General features: G+C 31.2%; 1 protein-coding gene across 5 annotated transcripts; it reads left to right on the top strand.

Moving 5' to 3' along the window:
* The first annotated feature begins 129 nt into the window (after positions 1–129).
* Positions 130–13,021, top strand: LOC134257649 (baculoviral IAP repeat-containing protein 2-like). 5 transcript variants are annotated; one of them, XM_062740245.1, is made up of 7 exons: positions 130–326; positions 9,419–9,512; positions 9,597–11,424; positions 11,521–11,704; positions 12,009–12,200; positions 12,302–12,370; positions 12,503–13,021. In XM_062740245.1, the coding sequence occupies exons 3-7, from the start codon at positions 9,643–9,645 to the stop codon at positions 12,697–12,699; spliced, it is 2,424 nt and encodes an 807-aa protein (XP_062596229.1). In that variant the 5' UTR covers positions 130–326; positions 9,419–9,512; positions 9,597–9,642; the 3' UTR covers positions 12,700–13,021. The 5 variants fall into 5 exon arrangements, with proteins under 5 accessions (XP_062596229.1, XP_062596228.1, XP_062596232.1 ...); XM_062740244.1 differs by having other exon boundaries at positions 130–366; XM_062740246.1 differs by having other exon boundaries at positions 138–241.
* Positions 13,022–13,070: the final 49 nt, after the last annotated feature.

Below are 13,070 nucleotides of genomic sequence, written 5' to 3'. Positions count from 1 at the left end.
TAATTTCATTCTTCGAAAATAAAACTCTTTATAAGGCTTAATTAATCTTTAAAATTTTTGAATTAATTTTCGGAAAATAGAGTGATTATCCGATGAATTCAACAAAACGAAAATGAAAGTTGAAAAGCACCCATAGGGCATAAAAAGTGCGGCAACCATATAACTGAAGCATTTATAATACTGTCTAAATGAAAGAGGGACATTTGGATTTCAACAGCTATGAATATTCCTTTCATAAAGAGTGGGTTTTCTTTTTTATAATTCCGACAACTCGAACTAACCTGCTACTTCCAAGAGACCTTGTCTTTATGCATCATTATATACACGTAAATAGCTGCAAAAGGATTTAACATATATCAATTTTCAGTAAGTACTGTGTACATATGTAATTAATTAATTCACATTGATATGTATCATCTTAACTTGTGTATCATCTTAACTTTTCAATTACAGTGACAAAGCTTCACTCTACATTAACAGGCGAATATAGCAATCTTTTATATTAAGTAGAGTATAGTAGAGGTTCAATCTAGCTTATAGAAGATTATTAGGAAAATTATAAGTGATTTCTTTTCTTTGAGAAACAGTAAAAAGAAAGAAAATCACCCAGAAGGATCATATTACTCTTAAAATATATAAACGTATTTGAAATTATATTTTTTAAGCATGTTATGAGATGTTAAGATGTTGCATCTTGAATTGACGCATCAAGAAATTCCTTATTTTCACAATATCCCATTTATGAATATTAAAATTTAGTTATAGAAAAAACATTGCGTATTATGTATCTGCTGCCATAAACCGAATTAGTCAAAAGGATTAATCGATTTCACATTACACGCCCAGGATACAATGGTCAGAGGATGCTTTGCACACATATTTCAAACGTATCACCCATGTGTTTCTCTATATGACGTCGCGCACAGAATTGGGCTGATTTTGTAACGTCAAAATATACTTTTCTGACGTTATTGTATACATCTGTGGCAACGCACTTTGAAAAAATTACGCACTTTGAAAAATTTTTTCAAAGTGCGTAATTTTTCAAAGTGCGTTGTAACATACGTCGTTTAAGCGTAAAAACGTCAAAAATTTAAGGCGAAACAAATTAGACTAAACATCCATTTTTTGCTCCTGTTTTCTTAAAAAAGTCTTATTTTTAGTTTTTCTTTCAAAACAAAATTTTATTTATTTGCACATTTTGAAAATAAGATTTTATCTGTTACAAGTTTTTCCAATAAATAGAGAATACAGCTCATATTGGTGCTATACGCCCGGTTAAATACCGTCATACGTATATTTGTGTCGTTGTAACAAAACCGACTAGACATCAAAATCGCTTTATTAATCTCTCCTACTATTTGCTAATAATTTTTAAAAGAAACTTTTGACTACCTCTTGATTTGCACATTTCATTTATCAACTCAGTTTTACGAAAAGAACCTGTTATATAGGAAAATATGTTTGCCAAACATTCCATCCATTTTTCTTACTCGTCCATATAACGGCATATTACCGAATGCTTCCAATATTTCGAACAGTCGGAATCGGTCAGTATATTTGAAATTAATATATGAATTTTGTGTGACATCATCACAGGAAGTTATAGAAGCTTGATACAAATTGTCAGAAAAATCCATGTAGCAAAAACTATAAAATGACCAAAAATACTAACGTCCATCGTTTACAGTGTTACATGTTACGCCATTTCGAACCACAATACTATGCGCGGCGTCTAATTGTCAGATTAATATAACTTCACTGTCTGTATAAAATTCAGCTTTAATACTTCTGATAATTTTTTAAAACTGTTGAAGTTATATATATTTGAAGATATATCTTTTCTATTAACTTGTAACTCAGAAGAAAATTGTTTTTTATTGTCAATTTTTAAGTGCTGTCCTTTCAAAAACATACCAAAAAACGCAAATAACAACAACAAAGACAGATTAAGAAAGTAGATAACTGTGTCACAAGTTTTTATCGCATTGTCTATCTCTGTACTTATACCGCACTTATCAAAAAAGGAAACACCTGGTGATTTACCTTTATTTGCTTAATAATGTGATAATGAAATTTATCTTCAACGTACATATTCATGACGTTTCCGGAGTTGCATAGCTGATATACAATATACAATTGGTCACAATAATAGTATAAAAGATATCGTCTTGTGTAACCGTTTTAGGAACGTCGTATTTTGGAGTTTATCCAAATAAAATTAGAAATAGAGGAACGAAAAATCAAAGGGTATTTAGAGCGTATTTTTATATCCTGAATAGTGTATATATAAATAAAGAAACATTTCCTAAAGCAATAAATAAATTTTCAACTACCGTTAAACGATTTATTTGGGTGCAGACTGAGTAAGTTTCATTATTTATTATCTAATATTCAGCTACAGGATTAATGAAAACATTTTCGAGAATTTCTAAAAGAAATGAATTAATCTTTTTCTCTCACACCGTAGCATTCCCAGGTTTCTAAAAAAGGAGTGTGTGTATTTTTTTTTGGTTTCGAGGATTGTATTTCTTCTGAGCCCTCTTGCAGAGCATTTTGATTAATTCTCATTCAGTTTGAATTTCTTTTTGAAAAAAATAAATAAATAAGCAAAATCCTATAGGATAACTTTAACAGGTGATTGATGATTTTTTTTTTTTTTTTGTTTAAAAAAAAAAAAAAAAAAAAATTGGCTTCAAAAAATTCATTCAATTTGTAGGATGTATCAATTTGTAGGATGTAAATTAAAAAAAAATATTTATACTCACGTTGGCTATGTATTTTTTGCTGCAACAATTGAAATATTAATTTTCAGACTAAAAACAAAGAAAGAATTTTATTGTTTAAGTGGTTTCATACAGTGGTAGCACTGGAACTTGAAATGTATTTTTTGTTCCCCTACCCTGCCAATGGGTATTAAGTAGCCAAACTTAACATGCTAAGCATATAGTTAAGTTGAACAATGGCACCTTTCTCAAATTTAAGAATGCCATGGCCTCTGGTTTTACACATATTTCAAACGTATCACCAATGTGTTTCTCTATATGACGTCGCGCACAGAATTGGGCTGATTTTGTAACGTCAAAATATACTTTTCCGACGTTATTGTATACGTCGTTTAAGCGTAAAAACGTCAAAAATTTAAGGCGAAACAAATTAGACTAAACATCCATTTTTTGCTCCTGTTTTCTTAAAAATGTCTTATTTTTAGTTTTTCTTTCAAAACAAAATATGTTTATTTGCACATTTTGAAAATAAGATTTTATTTGTTACAAGTTTTTCCAGTAAATAGAGAATACAGCTCATATTGGTGCTATACGCCCGGTTAAATACCGTCATACGTATATTTGTGTCGTTGTAACAAAACCGACTAGACATCAAAATCGCTTTATTAATCTCTCCTACTATTTACTAATAATTTTTAAAAGAAACTTTTGACTACCTCTTGATTTGCACATTTCATTTATCAACTCAGTTTTACGAAAAGAACCTGTTATATAGGAAAATATGTTTGCAAAACATTCCATCCATTTTTCTTACTCGTCCATATTACGGCATATTACCGAATGCTTCCAATATTTCGAACAGTCGGAATCAGTCAGTATATTTGAAATTAATAAATGAATTTTGTGTGACATCATCACAGGAAGTTATAGAAGCTTGATGCAAATTGCCAGAAAAATCCATGTAGCAAAAACTATAAAATGACCAAAAATACTAACGTCCATCGTTTACAGTGTTACATGTTACGCCATTTCGAACCCCAATACTATGCGCGGCGTCTAATTGTCAGATTAATATAACTTCACTGTCTGTATAAAATTCAGCTTTAATACTTCGGATAATTTTTTAAAACTGTTGAAGTTACATATATTTGAAGATATATCTTTTCTATTAACTTGTAACTCAGAAGAAAATTGTTTTTTATTGTCAATTTTTAAGTGCTGTCCTTTCAAAAACATACCAAAAAATACAAATAACAATAAAGACAGATTAAGGAAGTAGATAACTGTGTCACAAGTTTTTATCGCATTGTCTATCTCTGTACTTATACCGCACTTATCAAAAAAGGAAACACCTGGTGATTTACCTTTATTTGCTTAATAATGTGATAATGAAATTTATCTTCAACGTACATATTCATGACGTTTCCGGAGTTGCATAGCTGATATACAATATACAATTGGTCACAATAATAGTATAAAAGATATCGTCTTGTGTAACCGTTTTAGGAACGTCGTATTTTGGAGTTTATCCAAATAAAATTAGAAATAGAGGAACGAAAAATCAAAGGGTATTTAGAGCGTATTTTTATATCCTGAATAGTGTATATATAAATAAAGAAACATTTCCTAAAGCAATAAATAAATTTTCAACTACCGTTAAACGATTTATTTGGGTGCAGACTGAGTAAGTTTCATTATTTATTATCTAATATTCAGCTACAGGATTAATGAAAACATTTTCGAGAATTTCTAAAAGAAATGAATTAATCTTTTTTCTCTCACACCGTAGCATTCCCAGGTTTCTAAAAAAGGAGTGTGTGTATTTTTTTTTGGTTTCGAGGATTGTATTTCTTCTGAGCCCTCTTGCAGAGCATTTTGATTAATTCTCATTCAGTTTGAATTTCTTTTTGAAAAAAATAAATAAATAAGCAAAATCCTATAGGATAACTTTAACAGGTGATTGATGATTTTTTTTTGTTTAAAAAAAAAAAAAAAAAAAAGATTGGCTTCAAAAAATTCATTCAATTTGTAGGATGTATCAATTTGTAGGATGTAAATTAAAAAAAAATATTTATACTCACGTTGGCTATGTATTTTTTGCTGCAACAATTGAAATATTAATTTTCAGACTAAAAACAAAGAAAGAATTTTATTGTTTAAGTGGTTTCATACAGTGGTAGCACTGGAACCTGAAATGTATTTTTTGTTCCCCTACCCTGCCAATGGGTATTAAGTAACCAAACTTAACATGCTAAGCATATAGTTAAGTTGAACAATGGCACCTTTCTCAAATTTAAGAATGCCATGGCCTCTGGTTTTAAATATGAACCAAATTTAATTGTTGCAAAGCTACTGAATGATGCTCAGGTGACCTGTAAGGCCAATAAATCTCTTTTCATTTTAAAAACATCTGACTGACTGAACATATCAACTACCATGATATAAATAACTTGCTAATATATATTTAAATGTGAACACTTATGAAATTATCCTCATATAAAATCTGTTTTTGATTAATTAAAAATTAAGTCAAATTATCTGTTTAAAAATAGCAATGTTGTACAGGGCGACAATAATGTAATTTTGCATGGTAATATTAAGAGCGAACTTGTAAACACTTCCTCTATTATAAATATGAACATAAATTCATAGATATTCTTTTCCTCCGTCCCGTCCTTGAAATAGTTAATGCCAATTCAGCAAAAGAAATTTTTAAGTAGAAGTTGCAGCTTATATTTCTTTACATTTTCTCTTCCTTTTAAATTATAAAAATGAACCGTAAGATGACAATGCACTCGGCTACTTCTAAAGGCTTTTAAACAGTACTTCCTGATTAAAATAAATGATTTTTGTTTTTTGATATTTTTTTTATCTTTAAAAACACATTTCCGTCCTTTGAAGGATCACTTAACTCTTTTTTTAAAATCATATAAAGTCAGAGTAAGTCTAAGTTGGAAGCCAGCTGTTGTTCTACAAAGTATGCAAGCATAAAAGAAAGATGAGGATTAGAATACTACAAAAAGTTTTCCATTTTTGATGATTTAATATTACATTTACCCATTACATATTAATAATGACCAATCACAGAAGCCTTTTGAGTATCAAGAGCAAATCAGCTTTGATTTCATTTACTCATGCAACATTTTTGACTTTTTTTTAAAAAAGAAAGATAATAATCATAAAGATTTTGTAGCATAATGTTTAGAAACAGTAAGGCCCGATACCCAAAATAGGTGATAAACTAAATCCGCAATCCTCAATAATTTAACAAAAGTACATATTTGTTTGTGCCCATAATGAGATATACCTATATGAAATTCTGTGAAAATTCCATAAGAATGTACGTCCTGTTTCCTTTGAACTTATACATAATTATACTAAGAGTCTTTCTGTCTGAACAATAAGCTATCATAAACAAATCAATAATTCATTTTATCCGCATATCTGGGTTCCAAGAAACAACCCTTCTAGGAACAGGACTTCTTGAAAAAAAGTTTTGTTTGAAATAAAAGACCTTAAATAAAAATCAAATTATATATTCATAGTTACAGTATAAGGAATCCGAAGTAAATGTAATCATTTGACGTTTAGAAATGATCAAGTAAGTATAAATTCGTTAATTTAGTGCGATCCAAGGTCACAATTAAATATACATCTCAAAGATATTGTCATGCTAGATAATCTATACAGTGTATTTTTGAAAACTCTCAGTAGTGCCTTTTTGTTCTTTATTTGAAACGTTTTTAAATAGGTTGCACATTTATTGACTAGAATCAATGTATAGGTGGATAATCATTAATGCCTGTTTAACGTACTTTCAAAAATGTAATACAAGATACGCTATATTGATATAAAAATTAAGTAATTTTTTCATATTTAAACTTCCAATATTGTTTGTAAAACTGTATTATATTGCAAAACATAAGAGGTCTGCCCTTTCGATCTTTTCTATTTAAATTTGATGAATCAAAGAATATAAAGCGGAAATTGCTCTTTTGATGATAAGATGTGAATATTTTGTTTGAGTTATATGATCTCATTGTAAACGTGTAAGAGAATGAATAGAGTATTAACAATGAAAAGCCGACAGCATCTCTTCATTCAGGCAAGATAGAACATACGAGGGTTGTGCCATAAAATCGTGGACAAAGCGTTTTTCTCGAAAAGTAATGGGCGCACTAAGCTGAAATTTTCAGTAAATGTTCATTCATCATATTTAAGTGAATCATAATGTTTTTGATAATAAATATTCAAAAATAAAGATTTATTCTGCTTGAATGTGCACAAGGTACGGTCCTACGGCGCACGGTAAAAATAGCAAGGTTATATTAGAGAAGACATAAGAATTAATTCGTAATAAAAGTTTTCAATACATAAGATTAGGATGAAAATTATCCTAATTCCATTCCTTAATCAATTGTGTCGTCTTTTTAAAAAATTCAAGGCATTTGGTTAATTTTTTGCAGTTTCCCGAGCATTTGAAATGGGAAAGTAATAAACACAATACACGAAAAATGGCGACTTTTTATGACGTTACGGCGCACCGGAGAGCAGTTCAGATAGATAAGGATGTTGTAATGACGCCTTAAGAGACTTTAAATGAATACAGAAGAAAGAAAATATGAAAAATATCACCAGATCTTTAGTATATAAATGAAATGAAAGTTTTCTTAGTGAAGTCTTCGTGGTCGAGTCCCCAGATATTACAAAACATATTGACAGACTGCCATTTGTAATAGCAAAGGACGCTGTCACTGTCGACCGTCGATGTGAGATTCTCTTTTAGTTGAATAATGGTGAGAATACTGTCTGTAACTTGCTAATAAATATTTAGAAGATCGCATGAGTGTGCCACATTGGTTTCTTAACTGGTTATAGATACTCACATATGTAAATCAATAAAATTTATAAATTTAAGTGGGGTTTATCCAACTTGAAGTTAAGCAAAGATGAAACGTGACGCTGTTTTAGACACTTTGACGTTATCATCCGTGCGCCGTAGGGCGATACAGTACATAACATAAAATATCACAATTTGTTTACCTATGCATATATCTATTTGAAATTTGTTGTGTATATTTATAATTTATCTACTAAAAAGTGGTGAAAATTTCAGAACGCAGTGATGATTATTTTTCAAACTAGACAACTTGTCCACGATTTTACGGGACAACCCTCATATGCTTTTAAAAGCTACTTAACTGAACTAATAAGATATTAATAATTCATGGACACGTCATCTGTAAAATGCTTTTGCCACGTATGCTCTCTGTGATATTCTTTACTTTAACTGTGGAGTGTATGCTGGAAAGTAGGTAAGGCTAACCTTAAATACTAGACTAAATTGATATAATAGGTAATGATTTTAGACTCAATAAAACATTTATAACTAACGTACCTTATTTTGAAATTAGTACTCTCCAGTGTAAATTTTATTGTACATATTTCAATTATATTTAATGTTTTTAATCAATATGTTTTATAATGGATTCGAGAGTGCATCAAGATTACAAAATAAATAACTTGAAATAGAAACGGGGAAGGGATTCCGTTAACAATATTTGTGTAATGGAATTCTCTTAACTGGTATCAATGCAGTGACCTCTTTAAAACAATCTGAAAAATGTGAAAATGAAAGAGCTTAAATAGTAAAGTAATGAAATACAGAAACATAGGCTAATTTAAAATGATTCAATTAGTCAAAGAAATAAAATGGTAACAATAATTTAAACAATACAAGTCCATAGTTATGGTTTAAATAACTAGAAACTTAATATTTATTATAAAGTATTTTCTTACTAACATTTTAATGACTCAATAATATTTTTAAAATATCACCTAAGATTGTTTTAAAGGACTTTGATTTAGGGTTCGATTACTGCACTCTTTGTTTTTCTTCAAATTTCATCGTACGGAGCATATTCAATAATTGACTTAATGCACAAATTATATTTTTATGTGCCCAAATCGATAGATCCAGGGCGCATATTGTTTTGTATTGTCCGTCTGTTTGTTTGTTTGTCTCGAACTTTAACATTTACGATAAAATTTGAAGCATGAAAGATAGAGACTTCATATTTGGTATGCATACACTAATTAAGCTCTTTCAAATGACACCAAGGTCAATGACCTTAGCTTATGACCTTAATGGTGGCCTATATGCTAAATATAGTTTTTTCTGCAAACTTTAATCTTCGCCATAACTTTTGAACCATGGAAGATATAGACTTCATATTTGGTATGCATACTCCATGTACTCCACTAATCAGATTCTTTTAAATGACACCAAGGTCAATGATCTTGTGACCATGACTGGGACCTTAATACTTAAAATTGCTTTTCCCAAACTTTGTTGCCGTCGGGCGCATCGTGTTTCACAAACAAATCTTGTTTATATATATCTAAATCCTCCTAACGGTAGACTTTGGCATAATACGTATATATCTCCCGCTGCTTAATGGCCGTAGGTACCGAGTTAAGGTAAAAAATGGAAGCCCCTCATCAGTAGATAGTGACGTCTTTATGTGAGTTGAATGTTGTTGCATGGAAAGTTAAATAAAATACAATCAATATTTAAAAACTTCTTACCCTAAATCAATTCAAAATTCGATTAAAAGGGTCCATAACAAAGTATATGTCGGGTTAAATATTTTAGAAACATATTATATATATTTACTTTTTTTCTTTTGTAGATGAATATGAAAATTCCTTGCAGAGATAATATGATTACGTTTTAAAGAGAAAACCATGTCATTCTTTTGTGGCCTCCTAAGAATAAATTACAGGGTAATATATTCTACTTTTAGCTTATCTTGACTTTTAATTTGTTCTTGCAATTGATAATTTATGAAAATGATGTTTTTAATTCAGACAACAATCTACAAGATCAAAGAAAGGCGAAATCACGTAGAAATAGATGAGTTACGAGGAAGAGATAGGGTCAAGGTCAGGAAGAAGGCATCGACTGAAGGTCGAATCGGGGTCAGATGATGACATCAGTACAAACCCTGATGGTCAGTGTAACCCAATCACTGACGACATATGTTCTTACAAAAAATGTCAGAAAGATATTTCATCCAGAATTAATCATGTTAATGTTAAAGATCAGGGCAATGAAAATGATTCTGAAAGAACTTATCTTCGCATAGTGCATTGCAGAGGTAGAAAAATATCATATAAATCAAAAAGAGAACGGATTTTTGCTGGCAAGAAAATAAAATCAAGAAGAGGAAAAGATGCAACACATCAATCATATAAATACCATAGATTGCCTATTTTGAAACGTGTACAAAGCATAGAGGCGATTATTAGTAAAATTGAAAGCAACTTCAAAAGAGTTCCACCTACAACTTTTCACAAGGAAAGCAAAGGAATGTTTGGAAAGGATCAGAGAAAGAAATTCAAAGTGCGTTGGTCTTCAAAATTTGATAAATGTGCTAGAAAAGAGAAAAATCAAGAAACTCAAGAAAAACATTCAGAGTTACATTTTGAGAAATGTGGTATTCAAAGATATTTTCCAGGAAGGCATTTACCTATTTATCATTCTGGGAAGAGTAGCAGAACCATTCATGAAATTTATAAAACATATATCAGGGCTAGTCCACTAATAATGAAATATTCCAACATAATAGACAAAATCAAAGAAAACTTAAGGAAATTTGATCATCAGTATTGTTCAAGGCATTATCAGAATAAAATACAGTTAGGTTTTGACAAAAAGGACAGGTATGTGGATTTTAAGGAAGACATTAAGTTTATTCTGTTTGGATTACCTCAAAAAAGAAATGAATTTATTCAGCTTTTCCCAGTCTATGGGAATTCTAGAAATCTCGATGAATTTGTAGAAAGAGAAATAAATCAAAATCAGGGAAGCAATGAACAAGAAAACTACAGCCATTCATTGAATTTAGAACTCGTAAGATTGGGTTCATTTCACAATTTTCCATCTTCCAGCTCAGTGTCAACGGTGAAACTCGCTCGTCATGGATTTTATTATTCAAGGAGGGAAGACACCGTTATATGTTTTGCTTGTGGATTTAGAAAACATGATTGGAAAGAAGACGATGATGTTGAAACTATTCATAGAGAGGCTTCTCCAAATTGTCCGATTTTTAACTCAGATTGTGCAAGTAATATTCAAATTGGAGGAAATGGAGCCAACGGTATCGACGAGAATTGTGTGTCCCAAAATGAAGATCAGCAAGGAATAATTGAACCGCTTCCTGATGGACCAAATAATGGATCCCAAGTTTCAGTCAATAATGAAGGTATATCTAGAAACGTAAGAGATTGTCAACAAAGCCATTCTCCCAATAGACCACCAAGTGATCAGCTCACAAAAGCTAGAGCTCAACAGGAAAAGATTAATGCATTCATTCGAAACCTAGATCCCCTAGGTATTAACTTCGACCGTCCAAAGTATCCATCGTACGCAGTGTTAGCGGTTAGAATTAGTTCCTTTGCAGACTGGCCTTCCAGTATTACACAGACTCCTAGAGACTTAGCCATAGCAGGATTTCTCTATTCAGGATACGGGGATTACACCCGCTGTTTCTTCTGTGGCGGAGGATTACGGAACTGGGAACCTGGCGACGATCCTTGGATAGAACACGCCAGATGGTTTCCGAAGTGTGCTTTTCTAAGACAGAACAAAGGGGACGAGTTCGTTGCCTTGGTGCAAATAGAACAACAAGAAAAAGTAAGTCTCTATATATATTTAATTACGTGGTTTGTCTATGATGTTGTGAATTTATTATTGCATTTTTTGATACAACTTATTATTCATTATTTCAAGGAGGGATCTGGAGGAATGAATGGTCATCAGGACGACCAACGGAATGCTATCGTAAACACATCCAGACAAACCCAGAATTCTGTACAAGCCATCACGATACACCCAGGTTTCCAAAGTTTGCTTGAAATGGGCTACTCATCTCCAGAAATCCAAAAAGCGTTTGATCTCTTGAAAGAAACGAAAGGTACAAATAGACAAATACTGATAGAAAGAACACGTGTGACCCTTTTTATATTTTTACCTCTTTTGCATGCAAGTGAAATTAGATAAAACACAAAATTAAAGTCGACTACAAAATGTGGTATGAGAAAACTCATATAAAAGCTAAAGAATACAAAAAATATCACTAAACAAAAATAAACTATCATGCCTTTTAATGAGAACATAAATATATAGAGACAATTACCAATGCGATAAAATCGTGTAAGGTTCTTCTTTACTTACAATCCTCATTATATCGATAATTACAGTATATTTTCAAATTTCAGAACCGATTGATATTAAGGCTGAAGAATTACTAGAAATAGTATTAGCTCAAGAAGAGACAACTGGAGAAAACGCAAGCCCTCCATCAGCATCAGGAGGATTGGGAAACAAAACAAACGAGACTGGGAAATCAGAACAACCTACATCAGGCACTCTCAAAGCTATAAACTCTAAAGAACTGAATGGAGGGAGTGGTAGGTGGATAAAAACGTTACGGTTCAAATCTAGACATGGTAAAATTGACAAAGAATTTTGAAAAGTATATAAAAATTATAATTAATGATATGCTTTGTAGATTTTCAAACTCATAGCCAGAGAGATCTGAACAGTGTTAGCCAGTCATTAGCGTCCATGTCAGTTGAAGGTAATAACCACTGATTGTTATCATGTAATGGTAACACCAAGTGAAAGATACGTTACTCATCGCTTCATTTAAATCTTTGAACACTCATATAATGCACTTAAATTTTTATTGTTCTCTTCTTGTTGTACTCAGATACAAGGTCACTCATTGAAGAAAACAAAAGATTAAAGGATCTCCGGCTTTGTAAAATTTGTCTTGAGAACGAGGCTTCTATCGCCATGTTACCTTGTGGTCATCTCTGCTGTTGTCCAGACTGTGCTCCAGCCATGAGGAAATGTCCGATCTGTCGTCAGTTTGTCAAAGGAACCGTTAAAACATGGCTAGTTTAATAATTTTCCGGGTCATTTTTGTCTTAAAAATACACTGTAGCACCTGATTCACTAGAATCTTTTCGACAGTTTGATTTAAATATCTGCTAAATTATTTAATAACTTTTGAGATCTTATCTTCTTACTTATTCCTTTTTACAAACAGGATCCGACCTATTTCGGATACTCATGTAGATTCTTGAAGTAAAGAAATACTCGGATATTACACGGATTAACTTTTTTTTGCATGTAAAATTGATTAGATAGAAGTGTTACCTTTTATGTAATTTTTCCCCTGACTATCATAGGAACATATATGTATTGTAAGTAAACGATTAATATAAGCACCTTCACAATGCAATATTTTTTCTACTGTTCTAACCAAGGCTATC

This window comes from Saccostrea cucullata, unplaced genomic scaffold (genome assembly GCF_032062105.1).
Source record: "Saccostrea cucullata isolate Sc308-1 unplaced genomic scaffold, CSIRO_AGI_Scuc_v1 ctg16536, whole genome shotgun sequence".
Taxonomy (NCBI): domain Eukaryota; kingdom Metazoa; phylum Mollusca; class Bivalvia; order Ostreida; family Ostreidae; genus Saccostrea; species Saccostrea cuccullata.
This window is presented reverse-complemented; position numbering and strand designations above follow the sequence as displayed.

Coding starts and splice junctions, on each gene's coding strand:
- LOC134257649 (XM_062740245.1), top strand. CDS start 9,643: ATGAGTTACGAGGAAGAGATAGGGTCAAGGTCAGGAAGAAGGCATCGA. Junction 11,425..11,520: donor AAATAGAACAACAAGAAAAA/GTAAGTCTCTAT, acceptor CATTATTTCAAG/GAGGGATCTGGAGGAATGAA. Junction 12,371..12,502: donor AGCGTCCATGTCAGTTGAAG/GTAATAACCACT, acceptor TGTTGTACTCAG/ATACAAGGTCACTCATTGAA.